Source organism: Entelurus aequoreus, linkage group LG13 (genome assembly GCF_033978785.1).
Source record: "Entelurus aequoreus isolate RoL-2023_Sb linkage group LG13, RoL_Eaeq_v1.1, whole genome shotgun sequence".
Classification (NCBI taxonomy): domain Eukaryota; kingdom Metazoa; phylum Chordata; class Actinopteri; order Syngnathiformes; family Syngnathidae; genus Entelurus; species Entelurus aequoreus.
In genome coordinates this window covers 30,545,470-30,569,803 of record NC_084743.1, presented here as the reverse complement: position 1 = coordinate 30,569,803, position 24,334 = coordinate 30,545,470, and the positions used below count along the sequence as shown (strand labels likewise).

Genomic DNA, 24,334 nt, shown 5'->3' with positions numbered 1-24,334 from the left:
AATATTTAAGTGGGCCACGGGCCACTCTGTAGTGGAAAAGTTGGGCCCCATGGTCAAAAAGTTTAAGAAACCCTGATCTAGAGATTTAAATGTTGAAAGTAAAAATAGTATATACTGATATATGACTTATCTTTTTAACACTTCTATGAGTAAGGGCCCTTTGAATACCCGAAAGCTTTAGTCTGTTTTTTTTTTAAACTGTCATTGTTGAAAAGATAATAATATAATAAATGATAAATGGGTTATACTTGTATAGCGCTTTTCTACCTTCAAGGTACTCAAAGAGCTTTGACAGTATTTCCACATTCACCCATTCACACACACATTCACACACTGATGGCGGGAGCTGCCATGCAAGGTGCTAACCAGCAGCCATCAGGAGCAAGGGTGAAGTGTCTTGCCCAAGGACACAACGGACGTGACTAGGATGGTAGAAGGTGTGGATTGAACCCCAGTAACCAGCAACCCTCCGATTGCTGGCACGGCCACTCTACCAACTTCGCCACGCCGCCCCTAATAATAATGAATCAAAAGCAATGTTTTTATGAATTATTTACCTCTTTAAGGCTCCAGTTACTTTACATTTAAATATTAAATTTAAAAAAATGTTTTGGGGAAAATGTTGCATATTTTGTGTTTTTGCCATAGAACAGGGTATTTTTAGGGAAAAAAAGGGACATAAAACATAAGAAAATAAAAACTTTATTGCCACAAATAGATTTGAAGTTGATCTATAGATCAGTGATTCCCAAATTGTGGTACACGTGCCAATCTATCTAGTGGTACGCCAAAAAAAACACTTAACTAAATATTCAAATACAGTGTTTCATGCTACAGTGGCCAACAATATTAAATACTTGTTAAATAAAACCCTTGCCATGTTCTTGATGAACATTTAGTCCTACTATGCTACTGTATTTTAATATTGGTCTAGGGTGGTACTTGGACAGCCAAGTGTTTTCTGAGGTGGTACTTAGAATAGAATAGAATAGAATGGACTTTATTGTCATTATATTTGCATATAACGAGATTAAGGACTCCAATTTAAGGTACGGTAGTGGGAACAATAATGGGGTAAAAATAAATGAATAATAAAATAAAATAAATTACACAACAGGCAATAAAGAAAAAAAATAACAATTGAAATAAACAGACCACTATCCAATAAGAATAATAAGCAATCCTGTACAATCTACAAAACACTATAGAAATACAAAATACTGTACAATACACAGAACAAGACAAGAGTACCGGAGTGAAACGAGTTTGAGAACCACCGCTATAGATATTTGAGTGTTGAAAGAAAAAAGGTATTGATATATGACTTTTTATATATTTTTTAATACTTTTAATACCTTTAACATTCACCAAAATTTAGGGTAGCCCTAAGGCAGGGGTCGGCAACCCAAAATGTTGAAAGAGCCATATCGGACCAAAAATTCCCCAAACAAAATGTCTGGAGCCGCAAAAAATTAAAAGCCTTATATAAGTGTTATAAGGAAGGCAACACATGATGTAAGTGTCTATATTAGCTATATTAGCCTACTATCAAAATTACTTTAAAAGTCTTATATAAGTGTTATAATGAAGGCAACACATGATGTAAGTGTCTATATTAGCTATAATAGCCTACTATCAAAGGCTGATGCAAATCTTTGTTGACATAAATGTTGTATTTTATTTTTTATTCTACACATTTTTGCAACATTGCAAATCATTACTAAAATGGAGGCTTCTCAGAGGGTGAGATAACTCCTGGAAATGACTGTCTTAGAATGGCCAAATGTATTGTGTGTCCAAGTTAAAGGAAACGGCAGGCTGTCTTCTTCTAATGGATTTATTACGATCTTTGCAAGCTGGGTAACGTTTGCTGTGGTCTGGAACAACATGACACACAAACTAAGAGAAATGCAGCCAATTATTACATACAGATAATGTGTCATAAAACATGCAAATATAAATTAAATACACGACGGCGTGGCGAAGTTGGTAGAGTGGCCGTGCCAGCAATCGGAGGGTTGCTGGTTACTGGGGTTCAATCCCCACCTTCTACCTTCCTAGTCACGTCCGTTGTGTCCTTGGGCAAGACACTTCACCCTTGCTCCTGATGGCTGCTGGTTAGCGCTTTGCATGGCAGCTCCCTCCATCAGTGTGTGAATGTGTGTGTGAATGGGTGAATGTGGAAATACTGTCAAAGCGCTTTGAGTACCTTGAAGGTAGAAAAGCGCTATACAAGTATAACCCATTTATCATTATCATTTACACAGAGGACATAAGTGAAGGAAATTGAATGAGCTCAAATATACCTACAAACGAGGCATAATAAGCCTCAATAGCATGTTAGCATAGATTAGCTTGCAGTCATGGATTTGATTGATTGATTGATTGAGACTTTTATTAGTAGGTTGCACAGTGAAGTATATTCCATACAATTAACCACTAAATGGTAACACCCGAATAAGTTTTTCAACTTGTTTAAGTCGGGGTCCACTTAAATTGATTCATGATACAGATATATACTATCAGATATATACTATCATCATAATACAGTCATCACACAAGATAATCACATTGAATTATTTACATTATTTACAATCAGGGGTGTAGAGGGAGGGGGGTAGGATATGGACAGCAAGTAGTGGGCATAGAGAGAGAGAGAGAGAGAGAGAGAGAGAGAGAGAGAGAGAGAGAGAGAGAGAGAGAGAGAGAGAGAGAGAGAGAGAGAGAGAGAGAGAGAGAGAGAGAGATATCAGAAGGCATAAGAAAAAGTATCTGCATTTGATTGTTTACATTTGATTATTAGCAATCCGGGGAGGGTGTTAGTTTAGGGTTGTAGTTGCCTGGAGGTGAACTTTTATTGCGGTTTTGAAGGAGGATAGAGATGCCCTTTCTTTTACACTTGTTGGGAGCGCATTCCACATTGTTGTGGCATAGAAAGAGAATTAGTTAAGACCTTTGTTAGTTCGAAATCTGGGTTTAACGTGGTTAGTGGAGCTCCCCCTGGTGTTGTGGTTAGGGCGGTCATTTACGTTAAGGAAGTAGTTTGACATGTACTTCGGTATCAGGGAGGTGTAGCGGATTTTATAGACTAGGCTCAGTGCAAGTTGTTTTACTCTGTCCTACACCCTGAGCCAGCCCACTTTGGAGAAGTGGGTAGGAGTGAGGTGGGATCTGGGGTGGAGGTCTAGAAGTAATCTGACTAGCTTGTTCTGGGATGTTTGGAGTTTAGATTTGAGGGTTTTGGAGGTGCTAGGGTACCAGGAGGTGCATGCGTAATCGAAAAAGGGTTGAACGCGAGTTCCCGCCAGAATCCTCATGGTGCTTTTGTTGACCAGAGAGGAGATTCTGTAGAGAAAACTCGTTCGTTGGTTAACCTTTTTGATTGACCAAATATGCCTGATTAGCACTCCAGCAAATCAACAAACCTCACTTTTGTGCATTTACGCACAGCATAAAACGTTTGGTGGACAAAATGAGACAAAGAAGGAGTGGCATAAAACACGTCTTTCTGTGGCAGCATTGGAGAAATTTGTACATGTAAACAAACTATGATTTTTCAGGTTTTTTTTTATTTAGATTTTTATTAAGGATCCCCATTACCTGGTTGCCTCAACAACTCACTAGTCTTCCTGGGGTCCACAATTCAATACAATTACAAGTAAAATCTTTTAATTATAACTACACAGTACAGAAAAAAAATAAAAATAAAAGCATCAATAAGAAAACAAGCAAACAATTTACAGTCACAGAATAATAATTACCATATAAATATAACTACACAATATAAAACCAAACAAATCATCAACAAAAAAACTAATTTAAAGACTCAGATAAAATATTACTTTCTTTTTAAAAACCTGTTTACTTTCAATGCCGGTGAGAATTTGAGGCAGGTTATTCCTGAGCGATACAGATTTATAAATAAAAGATTTCCGCAAAGCATTCTTCCTGTGATGAGGGAGTACAAAATGCCCTCACTGGACGGCTGGTATTATGATTATGTATAGTGCTACTTTGAACTATTTGGGCCATGAGAAAAGCATGAGTTTTACTACCGGTTACTGATTTGTACAATATAAGAGTATTAGCTGACAACCTGTTCTGCACGATGAGTTCAAGGATCGCTGAAATTAGTAGGACCAAACGGCGCTTGCCAAATACTCTCATCAGTGAAGCATGTATAACATAAACAGTGGGATTTCTAACAATTAGGAAGGTTTGTGTCATGTTTGCTCTCCTACAGAAAATATATTCAAACAAACAAAAAAAAATGAAACATACCCAGATGGCCCCCGCATGCTTTAATTTTTCAGTGTGCTGCCCTCATAGGAAAAAAAATAATACAATCAAAATATGCGTAGAAGTGTATAATTTTAAATGTAATGATTATTGGCAGCCTTTTGTTATTGATTGAGAATCGTGTTGGGAATGCAGACAAGCAGTTTGACTCAAAGAGTTGAGGCGCAATCGCGTCACGTGGCCAGCAATGGAGCCCGGGCAGTCACGTGACGCGGTGGGAGGGCTATATAGGCGCAGGACGTCAACACAGAGCTGCACAACAGAGGCGATCGTCTTGCAAGTGACGTGCGACGACAACAGACCCTAGTTTGGTGCTTTTTCCCACTCGGTCTTCCATCGAAATATTTCTTTCCAACTTCAGCTACAGTGATAGCTAAGTTCGGAAAGGTGGAACCAAGGAAGCCAGACTCCATTTAACTCAATTTAATGCAGTTAAATGGAGGAATAGCCGTGCTTCGTAACGTCAAACAAATACATCGGCGGAGGCGGTTTTACGTTCAAACAGCTTTAAAATGGAAAACTCTGCACCCAAGAAGACTTGTTGTGGTAGGTTAATGTTCTTATTGTCATTTTGTTCTTCTCGTTGTCAGCGAACCGACCAACGGGGATCAATATGGAGCATTGTCTGCAAACATGATTTATTCTTGTGTGTCGTTCACAGAATCTATTGGAGATTTCTTCCTCTCAGCAAAATTCCTTATCTATCTGGGTCATGCCCTTTCAACGTGGGTAAGTGAGCACTTTTTGGGGTCATTTTTCTAGGAAAATATGACATATTATACATATATTATACATCAAGCCCACTCAAAGTAGCCCGCATACTGGATGTATTATAACAGGATTACTAGCAAGTGAGATAAAAATGTGTCACTTACTATACCGATAGAGCTTTTACTGATGACACATTCTGTCCTGCAAATTTGACAGCGACAAGTGAACAATTGCGTCCCTCAATGCAATGTAGCGTCCTTGCCAGCGGCTAACGTCCCTCTAAAGTGCAAAGCCACTTCATAGAAATCCTCACCTCCAATGGCGGCTAATAAAGCATTTTTTTTTTTAAAGTGTCGTCCCCAATTGACGAGGAATAGCTAAACATTCTACTTGAGACACCGTTGGAGGATATGCAACGTGAGATAATAATTTGTCAATTACTATACCAGTGCTTAATCTCAATTATTATTTTTGTCATTTTTTTCACGCCCCCCCTAAATTGAAATACGACTGAGAACCGGATAATCTTTATTTATTTGTTTATGTGTGAAGTTGGCCCCAAGTCGTTAAAATCACCCCAAACTTGTTCCATTTGTTAGTGCTTTGTTTGTACTACAAACATTTTGAACTCTGAGGTGTCCAAGTCGTTTTCACCAAGGGCCACATCGCAGTTATGTTTGGCCCCAGAGGGCCGCTTCTAACAGTGAATACTATTATTACACAATTTTTAAATGCATTTTTTATTAGTAGATCTTTTAAAAACTATAATGTAAGAAAATTATGGTAAGTTGCAATAATTTCACCTAAAAATGTAGTGTATGTTACTGTAAATGGAAAAACAGTACTGCTGTTTTTATGGTAAAAGAAAAGGCAGCTCAGTTGCCAGAATTTTACTGTAAAATGTACATTTGTTTTTTTATTGTAAATAAAAAAACTGCAACTCTACAGAAAAATTGGGCAGCCAGTTAGTTTTTTTAAAAAATTTTTTACCACAAATCAACAACTGTAGATTTTTCCGTGTATTACTGTGTATCACCTTTCAACGTGGATAAGTTAACACTTTCTTACGGTCATTTTTCTAGGAAAATATTACATTTTATACATATATTATGTATCAAGCCCACTCAAAATAGCCTGCATACTGGATGTATTATAACAGGATTACTATCAAGTGAGATAACAATTTGTCACTTACTATACCGATAGAGCTTTTACTACTATCGATATATGTTGATGACACATTCTGTCCTGCAAATTTGACAGCGACAAGCGAACAGTCGCGTCCCTCAACGCAATGTAGCGTCCTTGCCAGCGGCTAACGTCCCTCTAAAGTAAAAAGCCACTTCTCAGAAATCCTCACCTCCAATGGCGGCTAATAAAGCATTTTTTTTTTTTTTAAAGTGTCGTCCCCGGTGGACGAGGAATAGCTAAACATTCTACTTGAGACACTGTTGGAGGATATGCTAAGTGAGATAATTAGGGCTGCAACAACTAATCGATTAAAATCGATTATAAAAATAGTTGGCGATTAATTTAGTCATCGATTCGTTGGATCTATGCTATACGCATGCACAGAGGCTTTTTTTAATTTTTATTATTTTTATTTTTATTGTTTTTAATAAACCTTTATATATAAACTGAAAATTTACAAACAGCTGAGAAACAATAATCAAAATAAGTATGGTGCCAGTATGCTGTTTTTTTTCAATAAAATACTGGAAAGGATAGAAATGTAGTTGGTCTCTTAGCCGATTATTAATCGATTAATCGAAGTAATAATCGACAGAATAATCGATTATCAAATTAGTTAGTTGCAGCCCTAGAGATAATAATTTGTCAACTACTATACCGGTGCTTAATCTCAATTATTATTTTTGTCATTTTTTTCACACCCCCCTAAATTGAAATACGATTGAAAACCTGATAATCTTTATTTATTTGTTTATGTGAGAAGTTGGCCCCAAGTCGTTAAAATCACCCCAAACTTGTTCCATTTGTCAGTGCTTCGTTTGTTCTGCAACATTTTTTGGTCTAACTCAGAAGTGTCAAAGTCGTTTTAACAGAGGACCACGTCGTAGTTATGTTTGGCCCCAGAGGGCCGCTTCTAACAATTTTTTTATGCATATTTTTTATTAGTAGATCTATTAAAAACTAAAATAAAAAAAATATAATGAGTGGCAATAAATTCACCTCAAAATGTAGTGTATATTACTGTAAATGGAAAAACAGTACTGCTGTTTTTATGGTTAAAAAAAGCAGCTCAGTTGCCAGAATTTTACAGTAAAATGTACATTTGTTTTTTTACTGGAAATAAAAAAACTGCAACTCTACAGTAAAATTGAGCTGCCAGTTTGTTGTTGTTTTTTTTTTTTACCGCAAATCAACAACTGTAGATTTTTCGGTGTATTACTGTGTATCACCTTTCAACGTGGATAAGTTAGCACTTTCTTACGGTCATTTTTCTAGGAAAATATTATATATTATACATATATTATGCATCAAGCCCACTCAAAATAGCCTGCATACTGTGTGTACTATAACAGGATTACTATCAAGTGAGAACAATTTGTCACTTACTATACCGATAGAGCTTTTAATACTATCGATATATGTTGATGACACATTCTGTCCTGCAAATTTGACAGCGACAAGTGAACAATCGCGTCCCTCAACACAATATAGCGTCCTTGCCAGCGGCTGACGTGCCTCTAAAGGGCAAAGCCACTTCTCAGAAATCCTCACCTCCAATGGCGGCTAATAAAGCAATTTTAAAAAAAAGTGTCGACCCCAGTGGACGAGGATTAGCTAAACATTCTACACTAGACACCGTTGGAGGATATGCAACGTGAGATAATAATTTGTCTATTACTATACCAGTGCTTAATCTCTTATTATTTTTGTAATTTTTTTCACGCCCCCCCCCCCCTAAATTGAAATACGACTGAGAACCGGATAATCTTTATTTATTTGTTTATGTGTGAAGTTGGCCCCAAATCGTTAAAATCACCCCAAACTTGTTCCATTTGTCAGTGCTACAAACATTTTTAACTCCGAGGTGTCCAAGTCGTTTTCACCGAGGGCCACGTCGCAGTTATGTTTGGCCCCAGAGGTCCGCTTCTAAAAGTGAATACTATTATTACACAATTTTTTATGCATTTTTTTGATTAGTAAATCTTTTAAAAACTATAATGTAAAAAAATTATGGTAAGTTGCAATAATTTCACCTCAAAATGTAGTGTATATTACTGTAAATGGAAAAACAGTACCGCTGTTTTTATGGTAAAAAGGCAGCTCAGTTGCCAGAATTTTACTGTAAAATGTACATTTGTTTTTTACTGTAAATAAAAAAAAAACTGCAACTCTACAGTAAAATTGAGCTGCCAGATTTTTAAATTTTTTTTTATACCGAAAATCAACAACTGTAGATTTTTCGGTGTATTACTGTGTATCACCTTTCAACGTGGGTAAGTTAGCACTTTCTTACGGTCATTTTTCTAGAAAAATATTACATATTATACATATATTATGCATCAAGCCCACTCAAAATAATCTGCATACTGGATGTATTATAACAGGATTACTATCAAGTGAGATAACAATTGATTGCATCCTAAGGAAAACAAGCTACAGTAACATAAATCACATTACCAAAAAAAAACTAACTGCCAAAAAGGAGAGGACTTAAAGGGGTGCACAGAGGAACACTTCAGTTATGTAAATAGTGTATACATCACATTCTGTCAAAAGGCACTGCCAAGCATTGAATTAACTTCTTTCTATCACTGCCTTGTCGTAAAAACGAGGTAAAAAAAAATTAAGTGTGACCACCATGTTCGTTTGTTTGTCATTCTCCTATTTTATACATAAATGTGAGTCCGTCGTGCTTGAAATTAGAATCTGCCTTATTGCACTGCAAATTACCACTTGCCAAAATGTAACATTTTATTTCGATAAATTTTACCTGGTTTTAAGAGCTATTTACTTAGTCATTGACATTACAATATACCGGTAATCTTAATTTTAGCATGAATATTTAAGATTTTATTTTTTTTTCAAATAATTGATAAACATTTTTTTTTTGGTTTCTCCCAAATAGAAAATCTTGTTTAAAGATTCTGCAACATCCCGAGGATGCTTAATTTAAACGTTGCAAGTTGAATATTGCTCGTTTTCAGTATAAAATACTTATTTGTATCTTAAAAGTCCTGCTGATTTCTAAATAGTAAAATCTTAATTTAGGATTTCTTATCAGGTAAATAGAGCTGCATGGACAGATAATTTCACCAGTTTTTAGTATTTTTTTCCTAAAATCTAGTCTTTTTTACCTTCTAATTTGTCAGCTCTTTTTTGCAGCGTGCCATCGGGGTTGCAAATTAGATCGCTTTTCAGTTGAAAGCTAAAGAAATTCCTCAAATGTGTACTCTCGTTGAGAAACATTCCTTTTAAAGTATTTGCTGGAATGGTATTACACCAAACGGCGATCATCATTGATTGCGATCAACTGAGCTGTGAATATAATACCGCCTCTTACCAATGAACAGGTTTTATTTTTCTTCTTGAATATCACTTAAAATCAATGTGGTTTGACCCAAATTCAGTATGTGTTCAAAACATCAAATTCCGTTTTTTTAAGCCATACCAATTAAGTTTATAATAACGATTATAATAATAATCAACATGTTTTACACAACTAAATATTCCATTTTTTTGGACTTGGGAGAACCCATATATGCTAACCTATATAATTATGAGACCATAAATGAAATGTATTACTTAATCTGAATTTGGACTTCTAGGGTGATCGGATGTGGAACTTTGCGGTGGCGGTGTTCCTGGTAGAACTGTATGGGAACAGCCTGCTGCTCACAGCCGTGTACGGGCTGGTGGTGGCTGGCTCTGTGCTGCTGCTGGGGGCCATCATTGGGGACTGGGTGGACAGGAACCCCAGACTCAAGGGTGAGTTAACACTGCATACTTTTGGGGTGCAGAATGGAAAAATCACTTTGCTATATTTTGAATATTTAGCTCACTTCTCACATTTAGCTAATTATCTTCACATTTGTGGTATAATTTAAATAGTAAATCCAAATTTTGAATCTATAGCTACTTGTTAAATATAAATGTTAAATTTAAATCTAAATCGAAATGTTAAATGTAAATCGAAATGTTAAATCTATCGAAATGTTAAATATAAATCTTAAATATAAATGTTATATCTAAATACACATTTACAATACAAATGTTATATCTAAATATTGTAAATGCTGAATTTTAATTCAATATCTCAATATAAATTATATAAATGACAAGCGGTAGAAAATGGATGGCTGGATGGATAAAACTTTAAAATTTAGATGATATTTAGATATACTATTTAGGTTCACCATTTTATTTCGATTTCAAATGGGAAAACATTAACTAATTATTTAAAATATAACTTCTAGAAAAGCTTGATATAATTTTTGCATTCAGCACCCTATACAAAAACTATTAATTATCAGCACACGTTTTTTTTTACAAGGGATTAATTATAGGTTTAATCTAAAAAAAAAAAAAAAGTTGGGGCCTGGTTAATGTAGTGGTCCACATAGCAGACCAGTTAGGCCTGAATTCATACCTTGGCCAAATTTTGAGTTCAATCACATTTTAATTTCTTTGATGATACACAAACATACACACTATGTATTTTGGTTAACCAAAACTGCTTTGTGTTGTAATTTATATTAAATAGTGAAAAGTAGGTGGGGTTTTTTTAGAGGTTTTTTCATGTCAGAAAATTTGGTTCAATAAAATATGTTAAACCATGCACCTCTGTCAGAATATATGTGTGTATATATATATATATATATATATTTATATATATATATATATATATATATATATATATATATATATATATATATATATATATATATATATATATATATATATATATATATATATATATATATATATATACATATATATATATATATATATATACATACATGCACCTCTGTCAGGATATATATATATATATGTATGTATGTAAATATATATATATATATATATATACATACATACATACATACATACATACATACATACATACATACACATACTGTATATAATATATATATATACTGTGTATATATATACATACATACTGCACATACAGTATGTATGTATGTGTGTATATATATATATGTATGTATGTATATATATTATATACAGTATATATATATATATATATATATATATATATATATATATATATATATATATATATATATATATATATATATATATATATACATATACATAGAAGGGGTTAATTAAGTACTGTACGTTACACACTGAGTGCAGGTTGGGAACATGTGTGCTAATTGCTAAACTAACTTTGTACAACCTCAAAAAATAAGCCTTTAGCAAAGTTTAAGAAGGGTAGATGGAAGCATGTTACAACAGATATTTTTAGAACAGCAACTCTTGGCGAGGAGGGCGGAACAATGTTTTTGTTATTGTTTGCAAACTCAGAGTAGAATTCCTTGTACACAGGAGGACTTTGAGGGGAAAACCAAAATACTTATGAGTAGTAGGTATTAGTTTTTGCTTTTGGTTAGTGGTTGTGCACTGTTGACTTTGCTTTGCTCAAACGATTGAATATGATACAAGAAAATAAGGAAATCGTTAAAATATTGCATTGAAATTTTCAGTAGCACTCACTTTAAATCAATTGAAAAATGTACAGTTAATACAAGTGATCGATACTCATGGATGATTGGTATTGGAATCAACCCTGATCTGAACATCCCAACGTAATATTTCTATACAATATAACAATTTAGCATGAAGTGCACTCAAAGAGCTTGTGGAGTACTGGAATTAGCTTAATCCGACAGCAAACTTGTTGTATTTGCTTACATTTCTGTCCCTAATGTTGTTTCCCATAGTGGCCCAGACTTCTTTGCTCGTCCAGAACAGTTGCGTCATGGTGTGTGGGATTCTCCTGATGGTCGTTTTCCAATTCAAAGAACAGCTTGTGGAGGTTTACAATGGATGGCTGCTGGTAAGTTGCCCTGTGTGCTGCTCAGTCTTACGGCATGATCTGACGGGATAGTTTGCTGAAAGTTTTCTGACCCTTAATCCTCGAGTACAACAGCGTGACCCCGGATGAGACTTACTTTACTGATATGGACTTCCACGCCAATATAATTTATGACCCTTTAAAAATCTCTTACATATGCCTGAAATAAGCATTGGCAGTAGACTTTAGTTCAGTTCTAAGTTAACCTAGGGAATATATATGTTCTCATTTGTTAATTAGCGAAGAAAGCCCTGCAGGTGCGATACAGAGCACCGCAATTATTCAAGTTATTATTTTTCTTCTCCAGATTTTGGCGCGCTCTACTTTCCACATTTTTCACCCGATTCAAACCGTTTCAACTTCAAACTGTTCAGCCTATTCGGGAATCACAGGCTTTCCCTTGACAAATTCCTAAAATTCCCAGATTTCCCAGAATTTCAGGTTTTCCGGGACATTTTTCCCATTCAAAATTAATTGGCCATTTTTCAAACTTTCACCATTTCCACATTTTTCAACCTATTTAAACCATTCCACCTTCAACTAGTGTTGACCCCATACCAATAATTTGGTACCGGTACACAAATTATTTCGGTACTTTTCTAAATAAAGGGGACCACAAAAAATTGCATTATTGGCTTTATTTTAACAAAAAATCTTGGGGTACATTAAACATATGTTTCTTATTGCAAGTTTGTCCTTCAATAAAATAGTGAACGTATAGGACAACTTGTCTTTTAGTAGTAAGTAAGCAAACAACGACTCCTAATTAGTTTGCTGACATATGCAGTAACATATTGTGTCACTTTCCATTCTATTATTTTGTCAAAATTATTGAGGACAAGTGGTAGAAAATGAATTATTAATCTACTTGTTCATTTACTGTTAATATCTGCTTACATCCTCTATTAAAATGTTCTATCTACACTTCTGTTAAAATGTAATAATCACTTATTTTTCTGTTGTTTGATACTTTACATTAGTTTTGGATGATACCACACATTTAGGTATCAATCCGATACCAAGTCGTTACAGGATCATACATTGGTCATATTCAAAGTCCTCATGTGTCCAGTGACATATTTCTTGATTTTATGAACATAATATGAATTAAAAAAAAAAATGAAAGATGTGATTCCAAAAAATATCGACGTAAACATAGTAGTATCGACTAGATACGTGCCTGTATTTGGTATCATTACAGTGGATGTTAGGTGTAGATCTACCAATGGCGTTTGTTTACATTTTGACGCCGGTAAGCTACGGTGTGTAGTGAAACATGTTTAGCTATTCCTCGTCCTGCAGTGATGGTACTTTTCAGAGGCGGTATAGTACCGAATATGATTAATTCAACTGGGGCGGCATAGCTCGGTTGGTAGAATGGCCGTGCCAGCGGTTTGAGGGTTCCAGGTTCAATTCCCGCTTCCGCCATCCTAGTCACTGCCGTTGTGTCCTTGGGCAAGACACTTTACCCACCTGCTCCCAGTGCCACCCACACTGGTTTAAATGTAACTTAGATATTGGGTTTCACTATGTAAAGCGCTTTGAGTCACTAAAACAAAGCGCTATATAAATATAGTTGACTTCACTTCATTAGTATCGCCGTACTATAGTAATTTCGGTATACATTCCACCATTCTGGAAATTCCAACTATAATTTTTCCAAGTTAAAAATTTTTTTCAGGATTTTCCAGAATTCCTGCTTTTCCAAAGCCCTATTTCCACCCTTTTTTCTGGCGACTACTCCTTCCACATTTTTCAACGCATTTCAACTGTTCCACCATCAAAAAATTCCTCTTAATCCGGACAAAAAAATGAAGTTGTTTTTTGAACTGGAAACATTCCCGGTTTTCCCGAAATTCCAGGAATTCCGTAATACCATTTCTCAATTCTACATGTTACTACTTCAACATTTCTCAACCGATTTGAAAAATTTCAACATCAACCATTTCAACATCAACTTATTCAGACCATTCAAGTTGTTTACCATTTTCCCAAAAATTCCCGCTTTTTCCTGAAATTTCCAATTTTTTCTAAAATTCCCATTGAAATCAATTCCCACATTTTTCATCTGATTCATACCGTTCCAACTTCAAAATATTCAGCCTGTTCAGGAACTGTGTGCTCTTCTTCAACAATTCTAAAAAAAAATCCCGGATTTCCCATAATTCCTTTTTTTTTTGCGTTTTCCCCATTGAAAAATGAATTGGCCATTTTTCAAACTTCCACAATCTCCACATTCTTCTACCCATTCAAACCATTCCACCTTCAACACATTCAACTCATCCTGGACATTCAAACTACTATTTTTCTACATTCAACAAATTTCCAGGAATTCCCGGTTTTTGGTAACCTAATTCCACCCTTAAGTTCGACTACTACTTTCACATTTTTCAACTCATTTCAACTGTTCCACCGTCAAAACACTCCTCATATTCAGGACAAAAACCAAATTGGTTAAGAAACTAGAAGATTTCCCGGTTTTCCCGAAATTCCAGGAATTTCTCAATTAAAAACTGTTACTAATTCAAAATTTCTTGACCGATTTAAAACAATTCCAACACCAACCAATTCAGCTCATTCAGGACATTCATGCTCCTAATCATTTTCAAAAAAATCCCGCTTTTCTCAAAATTTCCAGGAAGTTCCCATTGAAATTAATGGCATTTTTCCAAGTTGCACAATTCCCACATTTTTCAACCTATTCAAACCGTTCCAACATCACCACATTCCACTCATCCTGGATATTCAAACTAACACTTTCCCAAGTTCCAAACCAAATTCCAGTTTCCCTGGAAATTCAAACTCTTCAACATTCAAACCATTCCAACATTCAAACTCTTTCAGCGTTAAAACGATTTCAACATTTAAACCATTTCTACATTCATCCTACGTTCCATTTGCATTTCAGTTCAGTGTCAGTTTTTCAACATTCAAACCATTCCAACATTCAAACTATTCTTACATTCATATTACATTCTGTCAGCATTTCAGTTCAACTTCAGCATTGGAGCATTCACACGCAATTCCTTCAGGAATTGCCTCTTCTAGTTGAAATTGCTGTTTTTCTTCTTCTATACGTTTAGACGCCTTTTTGAGGCCCGTAGCATGCATGAAAAGTCCCCATATTTTGTAGGCCCATCAGTAATGGCGAAAAATTTTATAATTTGGGGGTTCCAAAAATGTAATTTCTAATTTGGCTCTCTAGTGCCACCTTTTAAAAAATTAGAACAAATTAGCCCCTCCTAGCACGTATTGACACGAAAATCGCAGGAAACGTCTATCATGACGGGACGCACATAAATGGCTCAGGAACCGACACCCGAAAACGAACAGGAAGTTGGCCATCTTGGTTTTCGTCTTCCATTTTTCGGCGAAAAAATGGGGTCGTAATTTAACGAACCCCACAGAGGGACTTGGACCAAATAAATCGCGGTTAAAATTACAGAAACTAAACATATAGGCGATGATAAATTGCAAACATATTTTTCCTATGCCATAAGATGGTATGGCGCCAAACTGGGCTCCGATGGTTTTTGGCAATTTTTCCTCCTTGGGACTTTGGCCAAGTACATTGTGGTAAAAATTACAGCTACACATAAAGGTGATGATAAATTGCGAATAAATTTTGCCCACGCCATACGATGTGGGCTTGGTATGGAGACAAACATTGCTCTGATGATTCGCCACAAAACACAACGTTAAAAACTCTGCTCCACAAATTCAGATCTTGATCCTATTTGGTAGAAATGATGATGATGACACCTTTAGGTCTCCGATGGGTCAGTACCAGATCCTATTAACTTGTAGTGGGTGGAGCTTAGCGGCAAACTCTGCCCCACGCCATCACCAATCTATAACTGTCATTTCTGCACTTTAGGTGATCAGAGACAGTTACTAAACTGATGGGTGATGATAAATTGCAAAAACTGTTTTGCAAATGATGGGATATCGGTGTGGCATGGCGCCAAACTTTGATCTGATGGTTCGCCACAAAACACGAAACGTTAATAACACGGTTTCACACGTTCAGATCTTGATCCTAATTGCTACAAATGATGACAGTCTGAAGTGGCTTTACTTTATTTTAGTTTTTTCTTTGTGTTTTGATGCCTTTTTGAGACTTTTAACATGCATGAAAAGTCCCTATATTTTGTAGGCTCGTCAGGTATGGCGAAAAATTTCATATTTTGGAGGTCCTGAAATTTTTGGTGGTGGGTCAGGGCATCGGGATGGACGTGACCGCAAGTTTTAATTTGTATTTTTTGCTTATTGAGCATGACAAGGACCCTCAAACCAAGACCCGAACACAAAAAAAGCAACAAAGAATTTCAGAAAGGTGTGGACAATAGCAATTGTGAGTGCGAGAGACGTGTTTACACTTGTCGAACTATGCGACTTCTCATTCCCCCCCTTACTGTAACGGTTCAGGCCTGATTTTGCACCATCCAGATGCCCAAGTGGTTCAATTTATCAAAAGAGAGGCCCTTTGCATTTGTGGGGCCATGTTGTGATTTAAGATTTTCCCCATGTGAAAGAGTTTACAGGGCCAGCCAGTGTGTGTTCGTGTGTGCGGTGGGGGTGGAGAACACTGGCCAAAGAGAAGAATGCGTGTCTTAGCGCTGCGGAGTCAGCAGGTTCTTCAAGGCTTGTCATATGACACACAGTGAAATGTAGCCTGGCCTGTTGGTACATTTCTTTGGTTGTTATTCTGACCATAGCAGCTGTGTGTGTTTGGCGGTGCATATGGTAAACAAAGTTAGTCCACTTAGTACACAAGTGACTGAACCATCTCCACACTCAGTCTGATATATTCTAAACCTTAGCACCCTGAAAAAAGTCACAAGTACAGCATTACTTTTGTTGTCATGTGCCATTTAAAAAAAAAAAAAAAATCACAAAAAGCCACTTTGTGTGTTCAAACCTTTGAAATTAGCACACAAATATGCATTTAATTAATCGGACCCTTATACCTTTCAAAAATATTTGTTTTTGCTAAGTCTTAATTGGCTCTGTGATGCTGCGCTTAACTCAAAACACTTGTATCTTATATCAACATCTCCCAATAAAATCATTGGGAATCGATTTAATAGGTGCATGCTCTCCCCAAAACATCAACATTTTAACATGTAACCTGTTTTTTAACAGAAAAACTAACTTTTCCGTAAGAAATATTGTATAAAAGCAATGCAATATAATGTACTACAAACAACTATAATAGTTTGATGAAATAATAGTAATGTACAGTATTTACCATGGAGAGTGGTAAATACTTCCAGTCGTTTCTCTGTCAAAAACACCATCAGCAGCTTCTCCATACTTTCATTGATAAATATTAGCCTTTTAGATATTATTTAGTGGTAGTATCCATCCACCCATTTTCTACCGCTTGCACCTTTTGGGGTCGCGGGAGTGCTGGAGCCTATCCCAGCTGTACTCAAGCGGAAGGCGGGGTACACCCTGGACAAGTCACCACCTCATCGCAGGGCCAACACAGATAGACAGACAAGCATTCAAATTACTTGTAATTACAGAAAGAAACAGGTTTGTCCTGCTCTGTCGTCCACAAATTGTGGACATGTCACACGTTTATTTTACACTTGAGAAGTGTTTGTCCATCTAAACATCCATTTATGTTCCAAAACATTTATCTTAGCATGTTAAGAACATTTGTGAAGTATTGGGAGCAATCTATAGCGGTCATTTTTGTTAGTAGATGAGAGACTATGAGAACTTATCATTACACGTCAACATCTATGTCATGGAGCTTTTTTGCTGCATTGCAAATTAAAAAAATTTGAAAAAAAAAATAAAATTGAATTTTATGAGTTTAATTTAAAATATTTTTTTATATTTTCATTTTTGCCTTGTTTTAATTAACTGTAAGGCACTTTGATTGACCTTGTGTGTATATATATATATATATATTATATGTGTGTGTGTATATATATATATATATATATATATATATATATATGTGTATATATATATATATGTGTATATATATATATATGTGTATATATATATATATGTGTATATATATATATATATATATGTGTGTGTGTGTGTGTGTGTGTGTGTGTGTGTGTGTGTGTGTGTGTGTGTGTGTGTATATATGTATGCATTATTTATATATATATATATATATATATTTGTTCATTCATAGAACACAATTTGTACACAAGGTCAATCAAAGTGCCTTACAGTAAAATAAAACAAGGCAAAAATAAAAATAGAAAAAAATATTTAAAATTAAACTCAGAAAATACAATCGTAAAAACAGAGTTAATTAAAATCAATCAAACTGTGTGGATAACATACTTTCAGTTGCCATATGCACAATTAAATAAAAGTGGCTAGATTTGAACATTGTCAACGTTGAGGCCCGTCTCACATATTCAGGAAGACTATTCCAGGTTTTAGGAGCATGAAACTGAAACGTAGTTTCACCATGTTAAGTCCTGACTCTAAGCACCAGCAGGAGACCACTTCCTGAGGTTCTCATGGCTCGAGATGGTTCATATGGCTCCAACATGTCAGAAATGTACTTTGGCACAAGACCATGAAAAGACTTGTACATGAGCAGAGAGACCATGAACAGACTTGTACATGAGCAGAGATGTTTTAAAGTCTATTTTCTGAGCAACAGGAAGCCAGTGCAGTGACCTAAGCACTGGACTAATGCGGTCGTATTTCCCGGTTCTAGTCAGGACTCGAGCAGTAGCATTTTGGATGTACTGCAGCTGCATTACAGCTTGTTTAGAGAGCCCAGTGAGTAGGTCATTACCTTAGTCTAACCTTCTGGAGACAAAGGCATGGATTAGTCTTTCTAAGTCTGATTTAGACATTATTCCTCTGAGTTTGGCAATGTTTTTCAGGTGGTAAAAAGCTGCTGATGTTATTGACTTAATGTGTCTGCTAAAGTTGCTCCATTATTACCCCTAGATTTCTAACCTGATTATTAGGTTTCAGGGAAAGGGTCTGAAGGTGACTAATAGTAGTTTCTCTCTGCTTCTGTGGGCCAAAGACAATTTTCTTCAGCTTAACTCTGTTAAGCTGAAGAAAATTGTTTTGCATCCACACAATGATCTGGTCCATGCAGCAACAAAGTAAATCAATAGGCAAGGGACACGTAGATCTGAGTGTCATCTCCATTGCCAGTGTGTTGCTAAATGTTTATATATAACATTATCCAGAAGGCTTTGCGTCGTAGACAGGAACTGGCAGTACTGTAGGTGTGCGCTATGTGCTGTTTCAGCAATAGAGTTTTTTACATCTCCACAAAAGAAACAAACATGTTTTGATTAGACAGTTTAGACAAATTTGATTGGTTAAAATTTGCGTGGAAGGTGCTAGGATGCATATAATTTGTGGGAATTTATCCAATTTGCATGAATTGGTGTGATCGCGACATCGCAAAAACCTGGAGGGATATTTTTTTTAAAATCAAATCTACAATGCATCTCTCTCTATTATATCACCTCTCCGACTGTATGTAAATACATATGTATATGTATGCATTGTAAATGTGGTATCAATTAGATCAATGACCATTACAAATAAATAACTGAAAAGTAAATTTGGGGTATAGAAGAATCTTACATTTCACGCAGAACGGTATATTGGACATTCTTTTTACTTCTATTAAAATTGGCGCTCGAATCCCAGCCAGAAAGGCCTGTTTAAAAAAGGTTTTATTCGCCTTTGCACACATTTTTTAATAAAATGTATTTTTTTATGTAAATTTCTTTTTGACAATAGAGCGCACTAAATTTGAGACGAAAAATATATATTTTTCCTTACGCTCGGTTGGTAGAGCAGCCGTGCCAGCAACTTGAGGGTTACAGGTTCGATCCCCGCTTCCGCCATCCTAATCACTGCCGTTGTGTCCTTGGGCAAGACACTTTATCCACCTGCTCCCAGTGCCACCCACACTGGTTTAAATGGAACTTAGATATTGGGTTTCACTATGTAAAGCCCTTTGAGTCACTAGAGAAAAGCGCTATATGAATATAATTCACTTCGCTTCACATTAGCCGCACTGGACTATAAGCCACAAATATATGCGTTGTGAAATAAGGTATTTACACAGAAATATTTCGTACATGTTTATGTACTGCCTGTAACACGGCAGTAAAACGACTGATCAAACAAAACAGAAGCCATCGTCATGGACCCACGAGCTGCAGAAGCTAGCTCTCCAATCAACTAGAGAGACTCAGTAACTCCACGGTTATATATTGGTGAATTTACTGAGTTTGTGGAACTGAAACAATACAAAAAGAATGCCATTTTAAGTTAATAATACTAACACAGACACTTGCAAATATGTTATCGTATTGGCTAATGCTAACAATGCCCGCTTGATTACATTACGGTTTAGTAACTATGAGTTGTTTTAATTATATTGTTAAACTTACAAGTGCAGCACCCCCCGCCACCCCAAAAGGGACAAGCGGTAGAAAATGGATGGATGGATGTTGCTTGGAGTGATGAAAGAATAATCCATACGAGTAGAAACGCTATGGAAGACTAGTAGATGGAACGGAACTTGTACGTCTGGTTGAAAGCTCTAAACCAAAGGCAATACTGTAGACGTTCACCCCGCAGCACCAGCAGTGAGAAAACTCATCCAAAAGATGGCGCCATAGCACAAACAATGACACACCGTTTCCGTGTCTTTGCTTGGGTTATGAAAACTATTTGCATTGTGGCCGTTAGCAGTGCAAAATCCTTTATTTAGCTGCACCGTTTTATAAGCCGCAGGTTTCAAAGCATAGGAAAAAAGTAGTCCGGAATTTTAGGTTAGTAACACATTCACACGCCATCATTGTGTGGATGTGTGTGTGAATGGGTGAATGTGGAAATAGTGTCAAAGCGCTTTGAGTTCCTTAAAAAGGTAGAAAAGCGCTATACAAGTACAACCCATTTACCATTTACCATGTGATGAGTAACCCCAATTTCCCCATTTTTCAGACCACCTGCTACATCCTGGTGATCAGCATTGCCAATATCGCCAATCTTGCTAGCACCGCGACATCCATCACCATCCAGAGGGACTGGGTGGTGGTTGTTGCAGGTCAGGACAGCAGCAAGTTGGCAGGTCAGTGTTTGTGCTTCACGTGGACTTCACGTGATCCTTTATCACGTATGTTCACTGTGTCAGACTTTGACCCTCAATTTAGACTCCTTTTAACATTTTATGTCCTTACGCTACTCTACATACAGTCGTGGTCAAAAGTTTAAATACACTTGTAAAGAACATAATGTCATGGCTGTCTTGAGTTTCCAATAATTTCCACAACTCTTATTTTTATTGTGATAGAGTGATTGGAGCACATACTTGTTGGTCACAAAAAACATTCATGAAGTTTGGTTCTTTTATGAATTTATTATGAGTTTACTGAAAATGTGACCAAATCTGCTGGGTCAAAAGTATACATACAGCAATGTTAATATTTGGTTACATGTCCCTTGGCAAGTTTCACTGCAATAAGGCTCTTTTGGTAGCCATCCACAAGCTTCAGGTTGAATTTTTGACCACTCCTCTTGACAAAATTGGTGCAGTTCAGCTAAATTTGTTGGTTTTCTGACATGGACTTGTTTCTTCAGCATTGTTAACACATTCAAGTCAGGACTTTAGGAAGGCCTTTCTAAAACCTTAATTCTAGCCTGATTTAGCCATTCCTTTACCACTTTTGATGTGTGTTTGGGGTCTTTGTCCTGTTGGAACACCCAACTGCGCCCAGAACCCAGCCTCCGGGCTGATGATTTTAGGTTGTCCTGAAGAATTTGGAGGTAATCCTCCTTTTTCCTTGTCTCATTTACTCTCTGTAAAGCACCAGTTCCATTGGCAGCAAAACAGGCCCAGAGCATAATACTACCACTGTCATGTTCTGTGGTCATGTTTTGTTTGGTTATGTTCTGTTGGATTTTGGACTCTTAGTTCCTGTTTGCGCTTCCTGGTTTGTTTTGTCACCATGACGACTCATTGGTTTCACCTGATTCATTTGGACACACGCACCTGTGTTAATCATAGAGACTTTTATTTAAGCCTGTAGTTGCCAGGTAGTCGGCCTGGCGACATTGTTACCCTGTTCTTGCTATGTGCTACTCTGTTTTTGCTCTACCCATGCCAAAGTCCTTGATGACATTATTCATCTCTTGCTCTGCCCATGTTGGATCTCTTGTTTTTGCTCGGTCCATGCCATAGTTCTCGTCACCGTAATTGTTTTTGTTTCATGTCCTTAGTCTGTTTAAGTGTTAGTTTTTGTACCCTGCGCCAAGTTTGTGTCTCCGCCTTGTGTGCGCCTTTTGTTTTTGTAGTACTTTTGAGTTAAGAATAAATCATGTTTTTACCTGCACGCCATGTCCAGTCAAGTCCGTTTGCACCACGGGAAAACATTCCTCGCAGCAAGCTGCGAAATCCTCGCAGTAAGCTGCATCATAGTCCACATCATGACAACCACCACCATGCTTGACGGTAGGCATGGTGTTCCTGGGATTAAAGGCCTCACCTTTTCTCCTCCAAACATATTGCTGGGTATTGTGGCCAAACAGCTCAATTTTTGTTTCATCTGACCACAGAAATTTCCTCCTTATCGTTGTTCACGTGATGTCAGTGACGTCAACTTTTGACCACGACTGTAGCTAGTGCTGTGTCATTCTTGTTCAATGTAAAAAGTACGACAGTTACAGAAATACATTGGGACAATGTTCATTGGTCCGCATTCTCTCTCCTGCACACATTAGACATGAACGCCACAGTGCGGATTATTGACCAGCTGACCAACATCCTGGCTCCTATGCTTGTGGGCCAGATAATGGCCTTTGGATCCCATTTCATCGGCTGTGGCTTCATCTCGGGCTGGAACCTGTGCTCCATGTGTCTGGAGTACATGCTGCTGTGGAAGGTCTATCAGAAGACACCGGCACTGGCTGTGAAAGCTGGTCAGAAAGAGCAGCATGAACAGCAGGAGCTCAAACAGCTCAGCCCTTCAAAAGGTACCGAGAGTATGGGGAATGAGGGCTTTATCCTTTGCTGGTTTTGGAAGTAAAGACATGAGCAGTTAATAACTTTTTCTTGTAGGTTTTTTCTTAACAGACTGAGAGAAAATCTAAAAAAAAACCTTATTAAAGGTTAACAGTCTGGTCTTACAGTTTTCATGTATTACAAAACCCAAAACCAGTGAAGATGCCACGTTGTGTAAATCGTAAATAAAAACAGAATACACTTTTTTGCAAATCGTTTTCAACATATATTCAATTGAACAGACTGCAAATACAAGATACTTAACATTCGAACTGGAAAACTTTATTTTTTGCAAATATTAGCTCATTTGGAATTTGATGCCTGCAACATGTTTCAAAAAAGCTGGCACAAGTGGCAACAAAGACTGAGGAAGTTGAGGAATGCTCATCAAACACTTATTTGGAATATCCCACAGATGAACAGGCTAATTGGGAGCAGGTGGGTGCCATGATTGGGTGTAAAAGCAGCTTCCATGAAATGCTCAGTCATTCTCAAACAAGGATGGGGCGAGGGTCACCACTTTGAACAAATGCATGCGCAAATTTTTCAAACAGTTTAAGAACAACATTTTTCTACGAGCTATTGCAAGAAATTTAGGGATTTCACCGTCCACGGTCCATAATATCATCAAAAGGTTCAGAGAATCTGGAGAAATCCCTGCACGTAAGCGATGATATTGCTTGGATCCCTCAGGCGGTACTGCATCAAAAAGCGACATCAGTGTGTAAAGGATATCACCACATGGGCTCAGGAACACTCCAGAAAACCACTGGCAGTAACTACAGTTGGTCGCTACATCTGTAAGTGCAAGTTAAAAGTCTACAATGCAAAGCCAAAGCCATTTATCAACAACACCCAGAAACACAGCCAGCTTTGCTGGGCCCGAGCTCATCTAAGATGGACTGATGCAAAGTGGAAAAGTGTTCTGTGGTCTGACGAGTAAACTGGATGTCGTGTCCTCCGGAACAAAAAGGAAAAGAACCATCCGGATTGTTATAGGCACAAAGTTCAAAAGCCAGCATCTTTGATGGTATGGTGGTGTATTAGTGCCCCAGGCATGGGTAACTTACACATCTGTGAAGGCACCATTAATGCTGAAAGGTACATAAAGGTTTTGGAGCAACATATGTTGCCATCCAAGCAATGTTATCATGGACGCCCCTGCTTATTTCAGCAAGACAATGCCAAGTCACATGTTACAACAGCCTGGCTTCATAGTAAAAGAGTGC

At 36.8% G+C, this 24,334-nt stretch overlaps 1 protein-coding gene across 1 annotated transcript in view; it reads left to right on the top strand.

Moving 5' to 3' along the window:
* Window positions 1-4,569: 4,569 nt before the first annotated feature.
* Window positions 4,570-24,334, top strand: part of slc40a1 (solute carrier family 40 member 1) — a 31,218-nt gene continuing 11,453 nt past the window's right edge. The window contains exons 1-6 of the mRNA XM_062067659.1: window positions 4,570-4,845; window positions 4,961-5,028; window positions 9,807-9,966; window positions 11,943-12,058; window positions 21,050-21,176; window positions 22,826-23,077. Coding sequence (XP_061923643.1) covers window positions 4,812-4,845; window positions 4,961-5,028; window positions 9,807-9,966; window positions 11,943-12,058; window positions 21,050-21,176; window positions 22,826-23,077 — 757 coding nt within the window. The 5' untranslated portion in view covers window positions 4,570-4,811. The remainder of the gene's footprint in view (window positions 4,846-4,960; window positions 5,029-9,806; window positions 9,967-11,942; window positions 12,059-21,049; window positions 21,177-22,825; window positions 23,078-24,334) is intronic.